Raw genomic sequence first — 26,675 nt, 5'->3', positions numbered from 1 at the left:
ATGGCTCTCTCTAATCCCACTATGCAAGCAGAGTGTACCGTTGAACAAGCTTACACGTGGAATGAGGTAACCAGGGCCGTCTCCGAGGATTTATATACCTCGGCCGAGCCGAATAAAAAGGCTCGTAGGCCTTAACGAATAATAAAATATATAAGCTAATTTTTATAAACGACGATTAATGTTATAACAATAATATTCACTTTTTAAAATTGTTTAAAGGATTTTAAATGACATGTTGTAATAAAATAAAAGGGAGAAGTATATTAAAACAAAACTAAAAGGGACGGGTATATAAATAATATATTTAATTATGAAACAAAGAGCAGGGGCTATTTAACATAAATCATTAATGGAGGTAACTTAAACTAATTACCTTGAACTTGCATCATATATAAACTATAGGAGATCCGTTCGTAGAATAATGATAAAACACAAATTATATTAATATGAACTACAATACAAAATATATAAAACGGTAAATTAAAATATATAGAATTGAAAGTTACAACTAATTAAACAAATACAAGTAGATGACATAAATAAAACATGTAAAGCGGGGTTGAGAATTCGTGTTCAACACCGGTCCCTTAAAACAGATTGCGAGTCTCCCAGGAGAATCCGTCTGTTTCCCAGGGTACAACAGCCGAAGAAGTTAGTACTACCGGGGAGGACCGAGCACCCGAATTGGAACTCATAACTCAAAGGAAGGAATACTCCACACAACACTCATCCTGGTCTAGTAAACCCCTCATTGGTGTGTCCGTTATGGTCACGGAGCACTTGTTTGGTTCTACGAGAGATCTAGGAATTGCGCGTCCCACATTACATTAGAAGCAACCCTTCTCTCTCACATAGATGATTTTACACAAATCATTAAAAGCCACATGCTTAACCTCGTCGATATCACTAATTTGTTATAGGAATGGTCAAGGAAATATAAATCTCAATTTTTATGTTTGAGGTACTCCTCCATAATAACCTTCGTTCATCCGATTAGGTTGTCCTATTTAACCTAGATTTTGGGATCACCAATTCTATATGTTACATTTTCCTTTGCACTCACTTACTTCATGGGCTTTAGTCCCATTACTCTTGACGACTTGTGAACTAACATTTTTCTTAAGCCTTTCATTAACGGGTCCGCAATGTTATCCTTTGGCTTCAAATAGTCAAGCTTGATAACAACACCCATTAAGAGTAGTTCCCGTATCGTGTTTATGTGTTAATAGTTCCCGTATCGTGTTTATGCCTACGCTGAATATGCCTTGATTTTCCATTGTACATTGAGCTCTCAACTCTACCAATCTCTGATTAGCTGTCACAATGCATGCAAATAGCCGACAATGGCTTTAACCATCTTGGAGTATCTTCCATAATGCTTAATCCCTTGTTCTTGGCAGTTTGACTTTTAAAGTCATATATAAGCTATTTCTTGTTTAAATCGGATTCTGACTTTTTAGTATTTCATGCTTATTGTTATGGTATGGATGCGTTGGAACCAAACTTGGTCTCATATCAAGTCTCGGGCCAGCCAAATCAAACAAACCGAACTAAACCGATCTTTGCTTAAACACACACTAGTTGTTGTTTTGAGCCATCAATTCATGTATTTCCTTTAAGATTCTGTTTTAGATTAATTTCAAAATGTTTTCTCAAATTCTTAGCATGTCAGGTCTCATATCAAGCTTGGGGCCGATAAAATCGAACACTTACTTAACGTTAATGTTTGGAGTTTTTCTTAATAATATTTCTTACGTTGTTAAGTTTTTGACTCATATGAGTTATCTCATACATTTTACCTTTATGGATTGTCATGTTCAGACATTATACGAAGCCCCAAACCAACTAAGTTGAACACTCATTTAAGTCCCGTGTTGGTGTTTACTTACAAATGGGTCTTGCACTTTGCATTAAAATAATCTTCACTCAACAAAGGTTGAGTAAAACCAATAGCTAAAACTTTTGAGACTTGATTTGTTTACTTTTCCCCTCATTTATTTCAAATACTAAAGCTTTATGTTCTAACTTAAAATCCCAAAAGACACTAAAACTAAGTTTTATTTATTTCATTTTACTTTATCTTATCAAACCAATATTAATCCAAGCACATTAAATCTAGGACGTGCACACTAAACCGCACCTTTCGGTTCGTCTTCTTGAGGATCTTCTAAGTCTTCACCAAGTCGTATTTCCAAGTGAGTAGTTTCACTCCCCGTTTTTCATATTATATTTTGGGGGTAACTTGTATAACATATTTCCAAATCACATGATATAAGACTTAGATCCTCAAACCATAATTCTGTATTTTATGTTACTTAGATAAATTTGATTGATTGTTGTTATATGTCTCATATGGACTTTGGCCACATCCACATATAAGTATGATCATACGGCTCTACTTTTAATTTGGTTATTATTCATTAGAAAGGAGCCTCATTGACTTATAATTTATTTACCACAATTGCTGCACTTATCTTGAGTATCACATGTGAATTATGTATTTTGGTCACATATTATATATAACAAAACTAGTGAACTACTCACCAGCATTCGCGTTGATCAAATTTATTTTTATACAATGCTACATGTGTGATAGTAGGTTGATTGAAGAATTGAAGACGTTGTCATTTAGTTTGGACAATTAGGTTATATTGAATGGACAATTATTATTAAGTTGTTTTGGTTGTTCCTTTTATTTGAATTGTATGTGCATTTTGAACAAGTTGTACTTGAGTTGAAATTAATGAATGGGATGTTTAATTATTGTCACTTTAATAGTGTCATGTGTTCATGTGCAATTAACGCCGGGCCCGGCATGTTCTGCCGCTTTGGTCGGGGTGTGAAATCTTAGGCCCAAGCTACATTTATTTTTTATTTTCCTTAGATTTGTCTAAGATAATATAAGAGGGTGTATGGGATTCTTCATTTTACCTCATTATAACTTTTTATCAAAAGGTAATTAGTCTGTATATATTAACTTATTAACTTAACATCTCATAACATAAACAATCCCAAACACCCCTAACACCACTTTTATCTTCATCAATTCTTAAAATTAAGTTAGGGTTAAGGGATCTAAACCCTAATTTCTCTCTAATCATCCATCATGGGTACACCAGAACCTCCCTAGAGCCCGAAGGAAGATAAATCTATGGTCTTTCTATCCAAGCTTTTCTTTCGTTTACTTAAAACTTATAACAACGCAGTGTAGATAAATTATGAATTTTAGATCCTCAACAAGCCACTCATAAGCTCTGCTAATCCTAATCAGAATGCTTTACATGGTCACCGCAGAGCTGTTACGACAGAAAAACAATCTAATTAAGTATAACCGTAACTAACTACAACTAACAGGCGTGCCATGTGCACCATAGGATAGGATAACATGGATCATGATCTTTTTCCTTGTAGAAAAAGCTGTTGGCATGCTAAGATGACTACTACTAAAGCATTTTTATGTCATCATATACACAATATTACGACGATAATGTTGCAACTGCTGCATTTGGTCAAGATATAATGTGATCTAAGATATCATGTAAACATAAAGGCCAAAATCTTGTTTTTGGAGAGATGATTCCTGTGCAACCATTTTCAAGGTCGGATCCGAGAAAGTGAAAATTTTTTTGAGCCTTAAGTAAAAGGAGCACTATGTTGGATTTAAGCAATGTAATTTTAAATGGGCTTACTTGATTATGATTTGAGTTGTGTAAAAATCTTCTGTATGGAAATAAGCTTAAAAATTTCTCAAATAAGACTAGAAACCACAACCATTTGGTTAGATGTCATACCACTTTCCCACTAGACCAAGCTAGTGGTTATGTAATTGTGTTGAAATACATATAATTTGAAAAAAAAAAACAAAAAAAACAATCGGGCCTAACGGGGTGTCGGGCATGTGGTCGTCGACTATCCTGCCATACACTAAGGCCGGTCGTGAACCATTTGATATAACAAAATACATTTGAGATTTCGAGTTTGTCGCAAAGAAATGTGTTTTTATTGGTCCATGCAGGGGTTATCATAAACTGGGTAACTCTAGGTCTGTGTACGAACCGAACAAACACGAACAAGGCCTGTTCATGTTCATTTGTTAAGAAATAATGTGTTCACACCGGAGGGGATTTTATGTTCGTGTTCGTTCATTAAGGAAATTAATGAGTTCAAGAACCGTTCACGAACACAAATAAAATTGGCAAGGCATAGAGATTGAGGCCAATGTATTCATCAATGAGAATAATGAAAGCTTGTAATGAATCAAATGAAGACAAACAAGGGAATTTTTATGTTTTTTCATTTAACTTCGAACCAACACGAACACTTAATCAAACAAATATTTATGTTCATATTCGTTTATTTTTCATATATGTTCATTTATCTGTGTTCGATTATGTTCGTTTGTTTAAAATCTAAACGAACATAAACAAAGATATGAAAAAGTGTAAATGAACACAAGCAAACATAAACAAACATAAATGAAAACAATTAAATAAACACAAATTAACAAATATAAATATTTAAGTATATGACACTCATCAAGATAATATTTAATTATTTTCTATTAATACATAAACAAACATAAATGAACGTTTATGAACATAAATGAACGAACGGAACATGTGTTCATGGTCGTTAGTTTAATTAAACGCACATAAATTTTTTGTTCATGCTCGCTCGTTTATTAAAGAAACGAACTTCACGCTGTACGGTCTACGAACATTTCACCGAATGGTTGGTTCGTTTATAGGCCTAGGTAAGTAAGTCCCATAAGACCCAAACCCGTTTGGTTCGCAGGTAACTATTTTGAAGTTAATCGGGTCCTGGGTTGGGTTGGTTCACTGAAATGATTGGGTTGGTCTACAAAATTGATATTCTCAGCATCATATTCATACAGGTTATCATCATGGGCGGATTTAGTGTGGGTTCCCCGGGTTCACGGGAACCCACTGATCTTCAAATTTTGCGTTAAAATGATATATAAAAAGTATTAGTGAACCCATAAGAATGTTAGAAGTCAACCAATATCAAAAAGTTTAAGATGGTCTAGTGGTAAACTCCTTTAAAACCTTCCTATCTAATCTCTTTTAAGGTCTCAAGTTCAAGTCTTTCAAAAACCCATTTAATTACTTTTTTTTTCTTTCTTTTTGGTAAATCATCATTGTGTTATTAGTTAGGGTTTTACTTCAAAGAGTTCAGGTCTTTTTAAGTCCCATATAGATATATGTAATCTTTTTTCTTTCTTTTTTTTTTGGTAAACCATCACTCTCTATTTAGTTGGGCTTTCTAAGAACTAAAAAGAGAAAGTTTTCGCTTCCCATTATTTCCAAATTACCTATTCATACATCACGCATCCACAACTCATTTACTGTAATTGTTTTTTCATTTTTAATGACCTTACATGTTTTTTAAATTAACATATTGTTTTATTATGGTATCGTATTACGTCATATTCTCCGATAAGGCCCGACCGGCCCGAAAAATTTAACATTTGGTTGTGTGATACTTGAACACCGAAAAAAGGTGAACCCATAGAAAAAAATCATGCATCCGTCACTGGTTATCATGAACCGATTAGCATATAGATCCGCAAGAACAGTTTCATACCTGAACCGCAATGGAATAATAGCATCCAGTGTCGGTTCTAACTTTCTCTATAACCAGGTACCGGGTCCGGCTCCTGCTCGGTTTTGACCCATTGCACAGGCCTAGATAACATCCACTTCAATTTATTTACTTTTTTAATCCCTAGCTTTTAACCACCACCCTAGATAATATCCACCACCACCCTCACTACAGAAAAAGTAGTAATTATAAAACCAGACTATAATCCACCATTTGGTTGACCAATCCATTTGGTATATAAGAGTCTTTAAAGTCTTTAATATAATTTTATATAATGATTCGAAGGTAAAATTTGGAGGATTTTTAGTCGTCATTGTGGTGTTGGGTAAATAGAAGGTGGTATTAAATCATGATATCTAGAAATCTATTGATGTGCGTTGTCTTGTCATATATGCTTGACTCCTTTGTATAAAAAAGAATTCTTGGACATGAACCTAACTACCTAAGTAGGGGTTGGTGCCGTGCATATGCATATGCATATGCATATGCATGAACTGGTACAGTCGTCTTTTGAATATATAAGTTGTGATTCCTTTTCTTCAGTCTAACTAGAATAAAAATTATTTTAGTGTTGAGTGTGTTAGAATGCCTTTTAGACATGGCTGCTCTTGACTCGCCCATAACTTTAATATACAAGAGAAAAGAGATAAATTTATGAGAGAAAATGGAAGGATATTATTTAACTTTGTGTTTCTAAGTTTGAACTGACAGTAAATAATTTTGAAGAAGATTAGGAAGAGATTTTACTTTCTCAATAGTGGAAGGAAAGTTAGGAGGAAAAAGTATTACAAGTTTTTCTTTCTTTTCTTTTTATTTTGTTTCATTAAATAACTCGGAAACACAAATATGTTTCACTTTCCTTTCAATTCTTTTCAAATCCTCTCTCTTGCCTCCTTAATCATATTAATATTATCATGTGTAGGTAGAATATGACGCATGCTTAATTAGACAGATAGTAAAAAGACATTATGGTATCTCTAATCTTTGAATGAATAATGGATGTTGGGAACTAGCAAAGCTTGTGCGGTGCATTTTTAAAATAGCTTTGTTTATCTACCTATATAATAAAATAGTGGATTTTTAACAACAATTTTTTTCTACTTTTCATCAAATCTTTTTAAATTGTCACATGTTATTTTGACATTTTTTTTTATTTTTTCATTTTCATTAAAATACTTTTTATCAAATATTTTTAAATTACCATATGGTATTTTGGCATTTTTTTTTATTTTTCTCTTTTCATTAAAATACTTTACATCAAATCTCTTTAAATTGTCACATGTCATTTTGGCATTTTTTTTTGTTTTTCCTTTTTATAAAAATATTTTTCATCAAATCTCTTTAAATTGTCACATGATATTTTGGCATTTTTTTTATTTTTTCATTTTCATTAAAATACTTTTCATCAAATCTTTTTAAATTGTCACATGACATTTTTTTTTCCTTTTCATTAAAATTAAAATTTAATTCACATATAACGGGTTATGTAATCAACCAGACTATGTTAAAAGCAATTCCATTTCCATTCTTCAGGCTTAAACCTAACAATTCTATATAATCCTTAACCCTAATTCTATAATTAAGGTATCCTAATTCAAAGTATAAATGCGATTAGACTATACATATTCATTTAACGATCGTCCTCTGCTTTTGCATTCGTTTTCTACATTGGAATTATAAGGTTTGTTTGATTTTTTTCTTTTTACATGTGTTTCAATTGATATTCATCAACATGGGTATCGATTTATCGAATGCAACACAAAATTAAGACATTCATAGGAGATTCGTTGGTAAAAACATGGGTTTCGATAAATTAGTTATATCCTTTTAGCTCTTTGATTAAATTCAATTTATGAAATGAGACTTCTCAAATTTTCTCTCTTTGGTTTAAAATTAAAGAGTTCTATTCAAATTTCTATAGAGTTAAGTGTCATTTTAGTACCTGTGGTTTGGCCAACTACGCAACTTTGGTACATATTCTTTATTTTGTGCAGATAGCTACCTCAGTTTCAAAAAACTTGCATTTTTAGTACTTTTTTCTAACTCCGTTGATTTTATCTGTTAAGTCAGGGGTATTTACGTAATTTCTTATTTAAATGAGTGGTATTTGTCAGTTTTAATTTCTTTCTTTTCTTTTAATCACATTACCCGTTTATGTCACTGCTCGATTTGTTACAGACCCAACCCCTTTTCATTATCATAAAATCCAACAAACCCAATTCACTGCTCCACTTCCCCCAATCTTCAAAACCCTAACCAAAATTCCATTATATCTTTCACATCTTTATTACTTTTCCCCCAAAACCTGAGTGTTCTCAATTCCATTCCAACTTTCTTTCTCTCAATTCAATTCCAACCATGTTACACCGAAACCCATCTCTCCATTTCCCACCAACCCGACCCCAACTCCGTAACAGCCGGCATCCGTCGTCGGCTCTCCTCCGTCTTATTACGGATCCAGCCTTCTTCCGCCACCGCATGGGTCTTACGCCACTCCAAATCCGTGTCTTCAATGGGTGAATTTGCTTCCACTTCCATCAGAAACTGGTGGGACTGGGGGTAGGGTTGGATACTATCCCGGAAACCCATGTTCGCTCCATATTCAAGTTTAACCAACACCATAATAATAATAATAATAATAATAATAATAGTAACAACAACGGAAGAAGCTGGATACATGTGTTCCACAAGGTAAGATCCGAGATCCGGAAGATTGTTAGATCCGATAAAGTCGGACTTCTCAACTATTCGGTATAACTCCTGTAGTTATGCCCGGAACTTCGACGACGGCAACACCAGATGTTGATCTAGAGACCGGTGTATTGGATACTTATTATGTTGTTTTAGTAAATTTTTTTGTTTAGAGAGAGAACGTTAGTGTAATGTGTGCCGTCGATGGTGGTTTTCCGGTAAGGTGGGAATGGGTGTCGGTGGATATGGATGTTTACTATGTGATAAAATGTTATTTGTATAATTGGTTCATGTAATTTTTAAGTTTTGTTATATAAATGAAATTATTATTTATTGTATTGTTTACAACGAAATTACCAGATTACCCCTGATTTAATGGATAAAATAAACGGAGTTAGAAAAAGTACTAAAATTGCAAGTTTTTTGAAACTGAGGTAGCCATCTGCACAAAATAAAGAATAGGTACTAAAGTTGCGTAGTTGGTCAAACCACATGTACTAAAATGGCACTTAACTCAATTTCTATATAACTTTGTACAACATGGCCTATATATATAGTCTCCATGAAAGCTTTCCAATAGAAAACTTCGAAGTTTTGTAACGTTTGTTAACTACTACAAAACACTAATGTCTATTACGTGAATGCTATTGGTATTTTATGATATTAACAAAAATGTTTGTAAATGTTTATATTATCTTTTATTTATCATTTTTTTGTTTTATGGAGTCTAGTTCTTGATGAAGTGTAGCATTGGATGATCCATTACCATTGGCTGGTCCATTTTAATTGTAACAGTCCAGTTAAACAAAAGTCCAAATGTTAAAGCCCAAACTAAACAGATCAGGCCCAAGTGTAGAATCAACCGAGAACAGATCACAGTCATCGTTGACCGAGAACAGATCAGGTCAACAAAGAACACTTGTAAACCGAAAACCAGATTTCACCGAGAACAATGTATACCGAGAACACAATAATTTCACCGAGAACCCTAAAATTTCACCGAAAACAAACAAATTCAGCCGAGAACCCTAGAGTTTCACTGAGAACTCTAAGATTTCACCGAAAACAAACAAATTCAGCCGAGAACACTAGAGTTTCACTGAGAACTCTAAGATTTAACTGAAAACAAATAAAATCTGGCTGAAAACAATGTTGACTGATTCAGATTTGCTACCAACTAACTTCCTTGAATTATGGAATTCAAATATTTTCCAAATCAATCAAATCTATAACCAAATATAAGTCTCATTCTCCTCTGATGAACAGCTCGCCGGAAAAATCACCCAAAACACAAGAAAACAACACAAAAAAAAAACAATGAATCAAGATCTTGAATCTTTTGATATCACAACCGAGCCTAATTTAGGTTAATAGGCTCTGATACCAATTGTAAGTCGTATGAACGGATCTTTCAATATGATATCAACTATCTCGATGTTATTGTGGAATATAACACGAGATGATTCAAGACGATTAACCAAGAACACACAAATCACACCAAGTAATGCTTCAAAACATAAGTATATTACGTAGGATGCTTAAGCAAGCTTTACACAAAACTCGTCCAACTCAACTCTCTTGAACGGCCAACCTAATCCCTATACATAACATCTATATATATCGGCGAAACCACAACCTAACCCAACAATAAGCCCAAGCCCACCGAGATCACAAGTTGATCTCGGTTTTCATATACACATACAAAACACAAAGTACATTAAGCATAGACTAAGTACAAACCAACTAAATATAGACCCAACAATTAGAAAGAAAATATATGAGTTTTTCGTGTAACTATAGAAATAGAGGTAGGGGCTGAAATGCTCTTAGAAGCATTATAGCTTCTTTATAGTTGTTATCTACTTTAATAAAGATACTAAAGTAGTGGTGATTTTAATAATTTCTTAAATATTTCCCTAAAATTTAGTGAAATGGTTGAGATGTGGAGAACCTAATGTGAATGCACTAATACGCTTAATATTGGAACTAATTTAATACAATGTGTGTATATTTGAATAATTCGTTAATATTATTTGACAATAATCGGTTTATTTTAATAGCTACTTGCGCCATCGGTAATAGCTACAATCGTTTACAACTTCGGTTATCAACGTAAACTAGATTGTTCAACGATAAATAACTAACTTACTACTAAAAGATTTTCTGCTGACAAGGTTACTACCGATAATAACCAAATTAGCCGCCAACTAACCATTATTTCACGGAGCATTGTGTTTCAACTAAATATTGTGATGATTGGCTGATTGCTTAACTATAAAACACAAGTGTTTGGTCTATTTTTGGTGAGAAACAAGTATAAATCTATGTTGGTTATGTTATCGGGATGGCTCTTAACAATAAAAGTAAAAGTTATGATTATCATTGGTCAAAGTATAAATATGAATCAATTATCAGCCAAAAATCATAGTTAGGGTTATTTAAATATGATTTTCCTTTTAAGTTTTATCCTAATACATGGTTACATTTATTGGCATATTAGCATATAGAATGTAACAAAAATACAAGCACTCTACCTTAAATAAAACATGTTTGCCTTTTTGCCTGTCTTGCAAGTATTGTTCGTCACATGTGTAGTCAGATGAATACTCAACGTTCTAGAAGATATTATTAATAGATTATTTATTAATCATCACTCGTCAACCAATCAACCATGTAGGCAACTTCCAACTATATTCCTTCAGTTTTCTACCCCTTGAAAATCTATTATGTGTATTCATTACCCCCAAAGTTTGCATTTACACTTCTATATATTGCTAGCCTTTTTACCACCACCTTGACCAAGGTTTGGCCAATCGCATCATGTTTAATAATAATACTAATTTAATTAATCTTCAAATCTTAGTTTGCAGTGGTATGATGCATTGATGCTCAAAACCCTCTACAAACACAAAGTAACAATAATGGAAGTAATAACAGTTAATCATCACAAAATTAGACCGATGCACGTTTGGTTGACCAAACTTATTGATATTTCCCTTGAAATCATCAAATCGATGACTTTTGATAGGCCATCGTTGTAACGTTAGGTGAATGGAAGGTGGGTATCAAATGATGATATCTTAGCTCTTGACTCAAACCATAATCTTTCAATTTCAAGATACACACAGTATCATATTATTGGCTTTGGTTAAATATGCATATCCATGTATGCTTGTTGTGCCTCTAGTATACATGTGTATAATAGCATGTATACTAAGATATAGCATATGTATATAAGAGTGATTTGAAATGATTGATGTAGTAGAAAGAACATGAGCACAATAAGCTAAAAAATGATGAATGAGGTGAGATACATTTAGCACAACCCCATATTCAAAGACGTAACCTTAGGCTTACCAGACAGAGTCATGTCATAAGATATAGTTGATGTTTGTCTGATTAGATAAACATTTGTAAAAGGCATTTGTTTCATCTTGTAATGTCTATGTAAATGATGAATTTCCACCAAGTTATGTGTTTTACAAGGCGTGATGTCTCCGAGCTTTAGTCCGACTAATCCTCATCAACAAAATTGGTAACTACTTATAAAACTACTTTTGATACATGTTCAAATTTACATATTTTTATCATTTTTATTTGACGATAGGCCTCATTACTGTTTTTTAACAAAATTATGGTAAACTTCAAAATCAAATAACATTAGGGCCATGGAGAAAAACGTGAATCTTGCTAAACGTCATTGTTGATGATGATTGATAACACAAGAAATGGCCTACTTGCTTACTTTTTAGACTAGTTGACTTTGCAATTTTCCAAAAACAAAATAATATTTTTAGACTCTACCCTTCAGAATCTACAATCTACAATGCGTTTACATCACATTTTTAATAGTGTTTAGAACAACCCCATACTCAGATGAGTCTCCGTAAGACAGGATGTCAACCACCAATACTGATTTCAACGCTCCATACCTGACTCACCCAACCACCACTATAGAAAAAACGCCCTTGAGTCAGGTTTCGAATATGTCATAAAAATTTCGAGCCTCGACTATTACCCCTACGACATTGGATTAAAAGGCCATTGCATCTGTTTACATTTACTAGCCCCTAAATATCGTTACTTTGAACTTACACTTTTAGTTACAAGTGATCATTATTCAAACCGAATTTGAAAATATCAAACTTTAAACTAGACTGGAATCAAAATATGAACTCAAATTCGGTTTTAAGCTTTTGAATGTGAGTCGAATTCTTATTTCAGTTTTCGTATACAAATATTCAAATTAGAATTAAATGTGGGTTATAATTCAAATATTAAACTCAAATAACCCCAAGAACTAAGCCGTTAAGCTAAAACAATGAGTTTAAACTCAGATAACCCCAAAAACTAATTCGAATATTAAGCTCAAATAACCCCTACTTAGTTATAACATATTTATAGCTAAAACCATGACAATATTTTATCTAGTTCAAGGTCCTTATCAATAAAACAACAAAAACTACATGTACCAATCTTGTAAATTCCCTCTATATAATTGTCAAAAACCCGCCAACATTGAATCAGTCAAACTCAAACCCATAATTTGCTGCTTCCACACGTGTACAACTCTCAAGTCACCTAATCCTACATGCCACCACCATAATCAACCACCAGCCAACCGTGGACCATAAAACCAATATGCCAATACTACCCATGTCTCCTCTTCTCATCCTCATCTTCCTCCTACCCTTTGATGTAATTTCACAACCCCAAAATGACCAAACCACCTGTTGGTACATGATGTCAGTAGTTCAGTATCTAGTGTTATGTTTGTGTCTGTAATCGTGTTAGTTTGTTTTGGTTTAGATAGGTTGTCTCACTAGTTCGCCTGATATAAGCGAACTTGTGGACAAGCGAAGTTATTGACAACTTCGCCTAGTCTGTTAGGCGAAGTTGTCGTAACATATATATACATATGTTACGGGTTGTATGAGATAGTTAATTGGCAGTACGTGTAATTGTGATTGAACATCACGTGTTGAAGGGTTGCAATACAAAGTGTCTTTTGAGTATTGTAACGTGTATTTGTGCTTGGTTTTAACGTATATCGCATCCTACGCTCGTATCGTCTTACGTAGGGATTCCGCACCTACGTAGAACGAGATACTTCCGTGTAGATCCGGCTGGGAACCTACAATTGGTATCAGAGCATTTTGCTCGTGATTGTGTGGTTCGGGATTATCACACGAGTGTAGAAATCGTTTCGTTCGACTATTCGCGGGACGAGTTTACGTTGAAATACAGAGTTTTTATGTCCTACACATCTCCCACTATCAAATATAACCCATTACACCTTCGCATACCTCACAATACGTCAAATTAAAACCTGCAAAAACCTTGTGTTCATCAGGCGAAGTTGCCGTCACTGTTCGTAGGGTTTGGGCGAAGTTATACGTTTAAGCGAAGTTATCAACCAAGCAAAGTTGTCATCAAGCGAAGTTAAGTAACAAGCGAAGTTAAGAGTTTCAACGAAGTTAAGCTTAAGCGAAGTTAAGCATAACTTCGCCTACTGATCACTGTTCAAATTTAAAAAAAAAAATTGTGTGTTTTCAAGTCGTGTTTCTTTCAGCGATGACTTCGATAAACATTACGGAACTGGTAAAAATGGAAGTTGAGGCCGGTTCAGCAACTAAGGCTCCGAAAATGCTTAAGGGTACCGATTTCGTTGCTTGGAAAGATCGGTTTGAACAGTATGTTAAATATCAAGATGCTAAGATGTGGGTGTGCATACAAGATGGATACATTCCACCAACGGCCTTGTTTGAGGGTCGTGAACAGATTAAGAAGTACAATAAGATGGAAGAGGAAGAAAAGAAGATGTATGAGGCAGAAAGTAAAGCTCATGCTGCAATAACAATGGCTCTTCCACAAGAGATTCTTCATACATTCAAGAAGTACAAAACTGCTAGAGAGCTATGGGAAGCACTTGAAAATCGATATGAGGGTAATGTGGGAATACGTGCTTCCAAAACAAAGCTACTAAAAACCCAATTCTCTGTGTTCAAGTACCTGAAAAATGAATCACTTGACGATATCATCACCAGATATTATCACTTGATGATCGAACTCAGCAATTACTCCATTGTATACAAAGAAGAGGAGATAGTAGAGAAACTTCTTGATGCTCTTCCACCGAAATGGGAAATGTATACGGTTTTAATGAGAGAGGATAAAGAATTTGCTAATATTGATCTTGAAACAGCAGTCAATAAGTTACGAAATTTTGAGCTCAACATGGTTCGAAAGGAGACACCGACTGATCAGGTTCAGGATTCGGGAATGTATGGTGCGAAGGTCTCTCCAAGTGCAAGTTCAAAATCAGAATCATCTGCCTACTACACAAAGGGAGAATCAAACTCCAACTCAACTCGTGATGGTCATGTGACTCTCAACATGGATGGTGATGTATGTTTCGTAGCTGCAGGAAGTAATTCTTCAAAACCTCAAGCCACAACTGGTAACTTTTCATCAAATGTTCCAACCAACAACTACTCATAGATGCCCATGAGTGTTAAATCAGCTGAACAGCAGTTTGCTCTCTATGCATCTTTCATTGCATCTTATGAGAATTACATCAAAGGTAAAATAGTCGATCCTGCAACTTTGGACGAAGACTATGATCAAATCGATGCTGATGATCTAGAAGAGATGGATCTGCAGTGGCAGATGGCTATGATAGTAAGACGGGTTAAACGATTCATGAAGAAAACAGGTAGAAAGTTCGTTGGCGAAAGACCAGGTTTTGATAAGTCAAAGGTTCGATGTTATAACTGTCAACAGAATGGTCACTTTGCTAAGGAATGTACAAATGAAAGAGTCGAACGTAGTCAGAACAGGTCGGCACAACAGAATGGGGGAGGTAGTGAGAATAGGGCTATGGTATCTAGACACAATGGTGGGTACAACTGGAATCTACAGGTTGAGGAAGTCTTCGAACAGGCAAATTTGGTGAACGTCGAAACTGCAGGAAGTGAGAAAGAGAAAGGAGAAAATCAAGCTTATATGGCAGAAGTGAACGATCAGCTCTCTGAGGTAAGTTCTGAACTTCATTGTATGCAATGTGAAAATCTGTCTGAACAATTGAAAACAGTAACTGATCAGTTTGTTAGTTTGGACGCTCAATTTAAAACGTTAAAAAAAGATCATCATTACACTAAAACTAGAGAAAACAGTTACTCGGTAAAAATAAAAGCTAGTGAAAAAGATATCAGAAGTCTTAAAGCCAGTCTAGCTGATAAAATACAAGTAATTAATCTTAGTTATGAAGAGTTAGAAGAAAAAAACCAAACTAATTGCTGAAAGGGATAAACAGATAGCTGATTACCAGGTAAAAGTGGTGGAATTAAACAGAAAAATTGAACAGTTTAGAAATTCCTCAGCAATGCTTGATCACATCGTAAGTGTTCAACGTTCCCCAGTTAACAAAGGGGGAATTGGATTTTCTGAAGTTCCACCACCATATAACCATAACTATACGTATGATCCTAGTAATCAGAAATCTGTTGATTAGATTAGTCAGACAGTTCCTGTCAAAGTTTCGATTAAAGAACCTGAAGTTAGTAAAAGCGAAACATGTAAGCCTGTTTCGAATGTTAAGATTTCTGTTCCTAGTTCTGTCTCATCAAATTCGGACAAGACATCCGAGTCTAGTGAGATAAAAAAAGAGGTAGTGTTACTAAAACGTGGGAAGGAATATAAGCCAACTGAAAAGAACTCTCTCCTAAACCCGTTTGTCCCACCATATGTTAGACAAACGAATAGTAATGCAACCTCAACATCTGAAACAACTGTTGAGACGAAAGTTGAACACAAGAGTTGTTTCAGATGCAATCAAATAGGACACCTGATTACAGATTGTCCTCTAAATCAGAGATTCAGAGGTATGAGGCCTCCGAAAACTGAGAATAAAACGAATAGTAATTACTATAATGGTAAGAATGCTAACTCACCAAATTTCAGATATTGGACTAATCCAAGATTTCAAAGAAATCGATCTCAGTTTTTCCCAGTTAACAACCAAACCAACAATTATAACTCAGTTAATCCACTAAGGTTTGGATGGCCTCATAGTCAATTCTCAAGAAGGTATCCTTTCAGAACTTACAGAAATCACTATCAAAATGCCTTTGGGCAATCAAAGTACGGGATGCCGTTTAACAGATTTAATCGACCCAAGACCGGTAGGTCTTGGGTCCCCAGATTTTAATCTTTTCGTTAACTGTGCAGGAACAGTTGAACAGGACTGTAAACAATCTGTGGGTTGTGGATAGTGGCTGTTCCCGGCACATGACTGGTAACAAGAATTTGTTACACGAAAGGAAACCTGTTCAAGGAGGTAGGGTAAGTTTTGCTGGAGAGAGCGGAGGTAGAATTACTGGTATTGGAACTGTGACAAATGGTAAAATGAAGTTAGAGAAGGTGAATTTTGTTGAGGAGTTGAAGCATAATTTGTTGAGCGTGTCTCAGATTTGTGACAAAGAGTACACAGTGCACTTTACTAAAAATGAAGCAATTGTTCTGTATCCTGGTTTCAAGATACCAGAGGCATGGGTGGTGATGAAAGCTCCAAGACAAAAGAACACTTATATAATGGATATGAGGTCAACTGAGATGGCAACAGAAGAGTCATGTCTTCTGTCAAAGGCAACTGAATCTGAGTCAGAATTATGGCATCGAAGAATGGGGCATATACATCTTCGCAAAATGAATTACATTGTCAAGAATGGCCTGGTGCTGGTGTTCCCTTGAAGAATTTTAACTTTGAAGATCAATGCGTGTCGTGCAAGAAGAGAAAGCAACACAAGAAACCTCGTCACTCCAAGAAGGTTAACTCAATCGTCAGTACACTAGACCTGCTTCACATGGATCTCTTTGGTCCCGTGAATGTAAAGAGTCTAGGTGGAACTTCATACTGCTTGGTAGTAACCGATGATTACTCTCGATACTCTTGGGTATATTTTCTGAAGGCAAAAGATGAAACGGGTCAGTTGGTAATTAGCCTTATTACCAAGGTTGAAAATATTGTGGGGAGAAAGGTTAAGTACATCAGGAGTGATAATGGGATAGAGTTCAAGAACTACCAGATGGAGCTGTTCTGCTTATAGAAAGGGATAGACCACCAGTACAGCGCCCCGTATACTCCGCAACAAAATGGAGTGGCTGAGAGGAAGAACAGGACGCTAATTGAAGGAACCAGAACTATGCTGGCTGATGCTAAACTTCCTGTGGTGTTCTGGGCTGAAGCTGTTGCCACGGCCTGTTATATCCTTAATCATGTTTTAACTGTTAAAAGATTGAATAAAACTTGTTATGAACTTATGCATGGTCGAAAGCCAAACTTGAATGGTCTCGAACCATTCGGATCCCCATGCACGATATTAAAGACAAACTCTAAATTTGGTGAGAAAGCCGACGAAGGTATTTTAGTCGGATATGTTGTTGGGACACCCAACAGAAGAGTCTTTAATTTATCGAACGGCAAGGTTGAAGTGGTATGTAACACCGACATCACGAGTTACAAACCACCAATGCCCACCACGGGACCCGCTGAAGCTTTTAACTATGATAAACTGTTCAAATCCTTTAATATGCCTTACTTGGATTTTGCAGAAGTTGATGAGAAAATTGCTTCACAGATTCTGTATGATGAAGAAGAAAATATTGTGCAACGTCCGCGATACGATGAGTGTCATCCTTCCTCGTCAAGAACCGCTGATATTCCTGCTGCCTCTACTGAGGAAGAATTCTACAATCCTTTTCACTCTCAACACCAATCACCCACTGATGAACTCTCTTCGAACTTGGAAAAATCTGGAAGTCAGTACGGTTCCGACTACTGGAGTTCACAAAAATCATCCTTTGGAGAACGTGATAGGTGATCTGTCTGATGGTGTACAAACAAGACGAAGCTTGAATGAGCACACCTGTGTTTACGCAAGCATTAAGGAAACATGTATCATTAATGAGTGCTTGTACACCTGCTTCATCAGCTAGATTGAACCAAAGAACTATCAAATGGCTCTCAAGGATAGCTCGTGGGTCGAAGCCATGCAAGAAGAGTTAGCTCAATTCGAGAAGATGGAAGTATGGAAATTAGTTGCAAAACCGAAGAATGAGCATGCTATTGGCACAAAGTGGGTCTTTAAGTGTAAGAGAGATGAGAAAGTGATAATCATAAGGAACAAGGCGAGGCTGGTAGTAAAAGGGTTTAATCAGCAAGAAGGAATCGACTACAATGAAGTGTTTGCTCCTGTGGCAAGATTGGAGTCAATCCGACTATTTTTTGCATTTGCTGCACACAATGAAATGAAGGTGTTCCAATTAGACGTGAAAAGTGCTTTTCTTAATGGTAAAGTCGATGAGGTAGTGTACGTTGTACAGCCTCCGGGTTTCCCTGACCCTGATTTTCCTGATCATGTGTACAAGCTGAGTAGAGCGCTATATGGCCTACATCGGGCCCCTCGTGCCTGGTACTCAACCTTGTCTGATTATCTGCTTGAAAATGGGTTCGAAAGAGGAAAGATCGACAGCACGCTGTTTGTCAAGAGAAATGGGCGAGATTTTCTACTAGTTCAAGTCTACGTGGACGACATCATATTTGCTGCATCAAAAGTCGTCATGTGTCAGGAGTTTGAAGAAGTCATGAAAAAGAGGTTTGAAATGAGTGCAATGGGTGAATTAACTTTCTTTTTAGGATTGCAGGTTGATCAGAAGAAAGATGGGATGTTCATCCATCAAACTAAATATGTCCAAGACGTTCTCAAACGCTTCAAGATGGAGGACAGCACTCCATTTGATACTCCGGTTTGCGTCAACCACAAACTGGGTGCTGATTCGGACAGTGATGAAGACGTGGACCCCACCCAATATCGAGCAATCATAGGTTCTGTAATGTATTTAACTGCATCTAGACCTGATATTATGTTTGCAGTTTGTCTGTGTGCTCGATTTCAGGCAAGCCCAAAGGAATCTCACATGAAGGGAGTGAAGAGAATACTGCGGTATCTCAAAGGCAAGCCTAAGCTGGGATTGTGGTACACGAAAGGGGGGAGACTTGGATTTGGTCGCTTACACAGATTCTGACTATGGAGGTTGCAATCAGAACAGGAAGTCGACAACCGGTGGATGCCAGTTTCTGGGAGGAAGATTGGTGTCATGGCAGTGCAAGAAGCAGACCTCGGTAGCCATTTCCACTTGTGAAGCAGAGTACATGGCAGCATCAAACTGCTGCTCCCAGGTTCTTTGAATACAACAGCAATTGCGCGATTATGGTCTGAATTTCACTCAAACTCCTATTTGCATTGATAACATTGCTGCAATCTCAGTAACTAACAATCCCGTAAAACATTTCAAAACTAAACACATTGACATTCGTCATCATTTTATACGGGATTGTGCTGAGAAGAAAATAATAGTGCTCGAAAAGGTTGATTCGTTAGATAATTTCGCTGATCTTTTTACTAAAGCGTTTGACCGAACTCGTTTTCAAAATCTTGTTGAGTTTAATGGGATGATCAATCCCGAGTAACCGTGTTTCTCGTTTCTATTATTAAAAAAAAATCATCACTATCGCTTAAAATTATGTCGGTTGCTTCAGTTTGAAGGACACATCTTCGGATATGTTTGGTTCTTACTTCTACTAGTAGATTATGAGGATAGCCATTACCCAGATGACTGAAAGTGACCGGGGCGGTTTATGGTGTGTTTTTATTCTTTCGCTGAAAAGTAGTCGTTCATACTTAGTTAAAAGGACGCATATTCGTATGTGGTCGGTCCAGCTGATCCATTGGATCTTCAGGATAGCCGTTTACCTGATGGCTTTGACTTGATCGGGGCGATAGAATTTAAATTTTTTTAGGGAGATGATATAATTGTTCAAGTCTATAACTTCGTAAGAAGTTTCAATACAATGTTTCTAAGAAAATTGATCCAACCTTGGAAAGTGATACACAAACTAATTCTGTGTGCTTAACTAGTGAAGTTATTAAGCCTAAAAGACTCTAGAACAGTCATTGTATGTTATGGTAGCTTTTTATGCTGCGTAAAAGTAGAAGTGATACTAACTAAATCTTCTCGATTTAAAGTGGAGACTCATTCAGAGTTGTGTATGTCTCCATATACATATTTCCGAATGATAGGCATAAAAGCGATTACCCAGTCATACACGAGCCCGTGAGTGTTCTGATTTCCGAGAAGATAGTATGTCAAGTACCTGCAGTGATCCAGATTCGGGACTTGCAGTAGTCTACTGTTATGAAGCTATGTAAATCTTTATTATTTAAATATATATATATATATATGATGATGTTAAGCCTTCGGAAGCCTATCATGTTATGCTTATCAATCAAGAGGCGATAAAGAGAACGGGAAGAAGACTCTAAAGATTAAGATGTACTTACTGTTTAATCAGACACTACGGGTCGAGGTCAACTCGGGGTGACTCGGGGAAAGTCAAATAAGCTTTGAGAATAGATGGGAGGCATCACAATCTCTGATGTTTGTCCGTTTAAATTTTAAGCTTAATTGAACCTAATCCGTATCACAGAAGCGATGAAAACCATACTAAGTTGTTTACCTGCTTACAACCTGTTTCTTTATGTCATAATACCGCTGAACATGGATCTATGTGACAGCCATCTAATTAGTATGATTCCTGTTCGGATCTTTTCTAAAACATTCTGGTCCCCGTCAAGACTGAAATTTGATCCCGTGTACTTTATTTCTAAAATTTACTTTACATATGTCGTTTTATGGTTTAATACTTGGTTACTTGGTCTTTGATCGTAACATTTAAATCTTTAAAGGAAGTTTTAAAAGATAATTGCATAACGTTCAAATTTATGAGGGCCTATTTTGTAAATTTAATAAAAGGTTGCAGAGGCGAAGTTGTTACAGGGCGAAGTTAAGGGTAAGCGAAGGGCGATGAGTTGAGGACGAAGAAGAGTAATGATAGAGACGATGATCCCAATGCATCGAAAGATGTAGGTGGTGAGTTGCCAAGAACTGAACAAACTCTTGGGACTTCCACATCTCAGGGGGAGTCAACTGGTGCAACAAGTGGATCAGGGGGTGATGATGTGGTGGTAGTGGATGATGAGGAGATGTTGGATGATGATACTGTGGGTGACGACGATGTGTTACCGGTTGAAGAGATTGAGAAGATAGGAGCCGAGATTGTGATTGACAGTGAGATTGAAGAGGGAGAGATTGTGGAGGATAATGTAGAACATGAAATTCCAGATGTTGATAAGTCAAATGTGGGTCAAGATATGGGAAGTGATGAGACTGAATGGGAAGAGCAGCCGGGATGGAAAGAAGGCTACGCTCAATGGTTCGTAAAGACAAAGAAGCCAGCGGTTCCAACTATGTTTAAAAAGAGTTATAATATCAAAGGGTATGCTGAATCAAATAAGGGGATTATATGCTGGTTGTATGATGACCAGTTGAGGCTGTTTGTGATTAAACGTTTTGACGGAGTTCAGTACTTCAAAAGGTTGCTGAGATCATTGAATACCTTGCCGGAGTGTGAGGTGAAGGATTTAGCCAAGTTGGGGTTGATAAACAGGAGTGATGATAATATGGCTAGGATTGTTGGAAAGATCGTGTGGAAAGAAAGTATAAAAGAGAAAAAGTTCGAGTTGTTAAAGCCGCAGAAAGGGAAGCTTGTTGAAGATAAAGACAGAGGAATGAGAGCTGATGGCAAACATTGGATGGTAATGAAGTATAAGCCTATCTGGTGTTTAAAAGAAGTGCCGATGAAACAAATGCCCAAGGATGTCCTAAAGGATCTGAAATGGTGGTATGTCGACAGTCAAACAGCTGAAGCGGTTATGGAGGATGAAGATGAACAAGAGGTGCTGAGAGTGTATGATCCTATGCACTTGGTGAATTTGTCTCAAGCTGACTTGCAGGTGCTGAACGAGAAAAAGATATTCTATACTCCTGCATGGAAAGAAGAAGCCACAAAATACCAGAGAGTTGTCTCTGTCTGTGTAAAACAGGGAGTTCATGCTTGAAGACGGGAGATACAAGATTTTGGGATTACCAGACACGTGATTAAAAATAGAGATATGAAGCTACTGCCAAGGGGGAGTCTGTTGGTACATGATGTCAGTAGTTCAGTATCTAGTGTTATGTTTGTATCTATAATCGTGTTAGTTTGTTTTGGTTTAGATAGGTTGTCTCACAAGTTCGCCTGATATAAGCGAACTTGTGATGTCAGTAGTTCAGTATCTAGTGTTATGTTTGTGTCTGTAATCGTGTTAGTTTGTTTTGGTTTAGATAGGTTGTCTCACTAGTTCGCCTGATATAAGCGAACTTGTGGACAAGCGAAGTTATTGACAACTTCGCCTAGTCTGTTAGGAGAAGTTGTCGTAACATATATATACATATGTTACGGGTTGTATGAGATAGTTAATTGGCAGTACGTGTAATTGTGATTGAACATCACGTGTTGAAGGGTTGCAATACAACGTGTCTTTTGAGTATTGTAACGTGTATTTGTGCTTGGTTTTAACGTATATCGCATCCTACGCTCGTATCGTCTTACGTAGGGATTCCGCACCTACGTAGAACGAGATACTTCCGTGTAGATCCATCCGGCTGGAACCTACACCACCCTTCTCAACCTTAAACGCTTCTGGTCTAATCCACCCTCACTCAGTCACTGGAACCAATCCTCCAACCCCCTGCACCTGGCCGGAGATTACGTGTAACGCTGCCACCATCACCGGAATCCACGTACCAAATAAGGAAATACACGGAACGGTTCCTCCGCTCATTTGCAGCCTCAAAAACTTGACATATCTTGATCTCAACTACAACTACTTCACCGGAGACTTTCCGACCGCTCTCTACAGCTGCACCAATCTGCAACACCTTGACCTTTCTCAAAACTTCTTTGTGGGACGTCTCCCGGACGACGTATCGCGATTATCCCCTGAGCTACGCTACCTTAACCTCTTTAACAATAACTTCACCGTGGACATTCCGGTTGGCATTTCAAAACTATCAAAGCTTACATCACTTCAACTATCACAAAATCTCTTCAACGGTAGTTTCCCAGAAGAAATCGGTTATTTAACCGATCTTGAATTATTAGACTTGTCGTTTAATGACTTCACACCATCAAGACTCCCACCAAGTTTTAGTCAGTTGAAGAAGCTTAGAAGCCTTTACATGGCGGAAACCAATTTGATTGGCGAAATATCCAGGAATTTATCGGGTATGATCGCACTTGAGCTGCTCGATTTGTCTCAGAATCACATAAACGGATCGATACCGAGTGATCTGTTCACGTTAAAAAACTTAACAGAAGTTTATCTTTACAGCACTGATCTAACGGGTGGGATTCCAGATTCAATTGAAGCAATGAGCATGAAGATGATTGATCTCTCAGCAAACAAGTTGACCGGTCAAATCCCCGACGGGTTTGGGAAACTAACGAGTTTAACCAACTTGAGCCTCATGTTTAATCAGTTATCTGGTGAGATTCCAGTGAGTATCGGCCGCTTACCAAGCTTGCGAAATATTAGAATTTTTGATAATAATTTATCGGGTCCGTTACCGCCCGATTTTGGAAGCTACTCTAACCTGGATATATTCGAGGTTAACCAAAACCGGTTCACCGGGAGCTTACCCGAAAACTTGTGCTACAACGGGAAGCTTATAGGCTTGATTGTTTTCAATAACAGTCTCTCTGGTGAGATACCGAAAGCCCTTGAAAACTGTAACAGTTTAAGGCGTTTTCATGTTTCCAGGAACAGATTTTCCGGAGCAATCCCGGGTGGGTTGTGGAAGGTTTCTTTGTTAGATACAATGATAATGAGTGATAACTCATTTTCCGGTGAGCTGCCAAACGAATTGGCGCCAAAATTATCAACCCTCAAAATAAGTAATAACCAATTTACGGGTCAGATTCCAACTGGGGTATCTTCCTGGACAAGTTTAAGGGTTTTCGAAGCAAGTAATAATTTACTAAATAGTGTGATCCCGCAAGAATTAACAGCAATCCCAAATTTAGAAACTTTATTGCTAGATGGAAACCGATTCACGGGTGAATTACCAGTAACTATAGTTTCGTGGAGGTTACTCAGTGCTCTAAACCTTTAGTAGAAACAAGCTCACGGGTCAGATCCCGGGTGGTCTCGGGTTTTTAGAAAGTCTCACGATATTGGATTTGTCAAGAAACGATCTTTCCGGGCAAATACCGAGTCAACTTGGCAGACGCCTCGTTGCTCTTGATCTTTCAGATAACAATCTAAATGGAATCATACCAAGTCAGCTTAATAATGGAGCCTTTGAGAGAAGCTTCTTGAACAACCCGGGTCTTTGTTCAGATAACCCGACACTAGGGCTTAAATCTTGCAGATCCCTAACCGGATCATTTAGCAGGATTTCAACTAAGTTTGTGGCGATGATTGCACTTATAGCAGCGATATTGTTGCTTTTAACGGTGCTAATGACTCGATATGTTATTGTTTGGTATCGGAGAAGAAAGTACGGTTTGGATTCAAACTGGAAGTTCACTTCTTTCACGAAATTAAACTTCACGGAAACCTTGATCTTGCCTCGATTAACAGAAAATAACGTGATCGGCCACGGTGGGTCCGGGAAGGTGTACCGGATAGCTGTAAACCGATCAGGTGAGTTCATGGCGGTTAAGAAGATTTCAACCAAAAGAGACTTAGATCAACGCCTTAAAAAAGAGTTCTTAGCAGAAGTCGAGATACTAAGCACGATTCGTCACTCAAACATAGTTAAACTTATGGGTTGCATTTCGTGTGACAATTCAAAGCTCCTTGTGTATGAGTATTTAGAAAACCAAAGTTAGGACCGTTGGCTGCACCGAAAGCAAGCTCCATCGAGTCGTGGGCTCAACGGTTCTGTTCACCATGTAGTACTCGACTGGCCTAAACGGTTGCATATAGCATTAGGGGCGGCTCGAGGATTGAGTTACATGCACCACGATTGTTCACCTGGGGTGATTCACCGTGATGTGAAATCAAGTAACGTGCTTTTAGATAGTGACTTCAATGCCAAGATAGCCGACTTCGGGTTAGCCCGGATCTTAGCTAAAGAAAGTGAGCTCAACACAATGTCAACCGTAGCTGGTTCATTCGGTTACATGGCTCCAGGTATGTTTAATAATGTTTCATATTATACTTTTCATTCTGTTACGCTATATAATATATTAACTTATTTTGCAGAATATGCTCACACGATTAAAGTAAATGAGAAGATAGATGTATACAGCTTTGGATTGATCTTGTTAGAATTGACAACCGGGAGAGAAGCCAGCAATGGAACTGAGCATTCATCACTAGCCGAATGGGCTTGGCAGCATGGTCTAAGTGGCGCGCCAATAGTAGATGTTTTAGACAATGAGTTTAAAGATCCGGTTTACTTGAATGAGATGACTGGTGTGTTTAAACTGGGGCTGTTGTGTACCAGTAAACTGCCAACCAATAGACCCTCCATGAAGGCGGTGTGTCAGATGCTGCTACGGTGCAGCATGGCAGCCGGGAACGGGAAGAATGTTGCTGATGTGGCAGATCATATTCCCCTTCTCAAGCTCGAAATTGTCTAAACATGTAATATATATATATATAGACTATATATAGAGTGCGATTATATGCAATAATTTTGTAGCTTTTCATGGTAAAGAATAATATAGTTTGACATTATAGTGTAACTACTAATACAGTAATAAAAAAATGTGTTCACGCCTCTATACTGAGATAAGTATAAATCAGTAAGTAACATGCCTGGGTGATTGATTATCCACCAAGTTCTGCGCAGGTTGGAACAACGGGCACAAGAAAGTTCCCAAAGGGGGAATCAAATATTTTGAAATTCGCTTGGGAGCCATCTTGTTGGGCCTGTGCAATTGCATGATTCTTTGCGTGTTGAATCCTCAAATCAGCCACTTGAGCCACATGAACCTACAATTAACTTATTCATTATTCATATAAACACTAAGAACAATCCGGATCATTACAAAGTAAGAAAAACACCTAAAATAAATAAAATGCATACCGGTGGCTTAAGTGTTGCGGTTGAAACTGCAGGATCTTTGTTTTCGGTTGGTGAAGGAGCTGCACTAGAGCTAAACGGATGTCAGAGTCACTAACTATCATGCGGAACGATAAATACGAATAACTAATAGATGTTTAGATTCGTTTAATTCGAGCAACTAACAAAGAATATGACAAGTAGAATGTTATAACTGCATTCAACTCGCTATATTGAAAATCAATGTGGTGAATTTTGAGCTAATATTTGGGCAGAGAAGAATTAACAAAATATTAAAGGAATGAGAATCAATGACGTAATTATTATATTATGATTTAGAACTAGTC

The 26,675-nt window shown here is 36.9% G+C and overlaps 1 protein-coding gene and 1 pseudogene across 1 annotated transcript; both read left to right on the top strand.

Moving 5' to 3' along the window:
- On the top strand, window positions 1-26,008 carry LOC143623799 (uncharacterized). Its single transcript, XM_077094632.1, has 3 exons — window positions 1-66; window positions 22,888-25,451; window positions 25,524-26,008. The coding sequence occupies exons 1-2, from the start codon at window positions 1-3 to the stop codon at window positions 24,424-24,426; spliced, it is 1,605 nt and encodes a 534-aa protein (XP_076950747.1). The 3' UTR covers window positions 24,427-25,451; window positions 25,524-26,008.
- Window positions 24,968-25,903, top strand: LOC143623798 (receptor-like protein kinase 5 pseudogene; annotated as a pseudogene).
- Window positions 26,009-26,675: the final 667 nt, after the last annotated feature.

This window comes from Bidens hawaiensis, unplaced genomic scaffold (assembly GCF_021521415.1).
Source record: "Bidens hawaiensis isolate Kalapana, Puna unplaced genomic scaffold, B.hawaiensis_p1.1 tig00003540_1, whole genome shotgun sequence".
In the NCBI taxonomy this organism is placed as follows: Eukaryota; Viridiplantae; Streptophyta; class Magnoliopsida; order Asterales; family Asteraceae; genus Bidens; species Bidens hawaiensis.
This window is presented reverse-complemented; position numbering and strand designations above follow the sequence as displayed.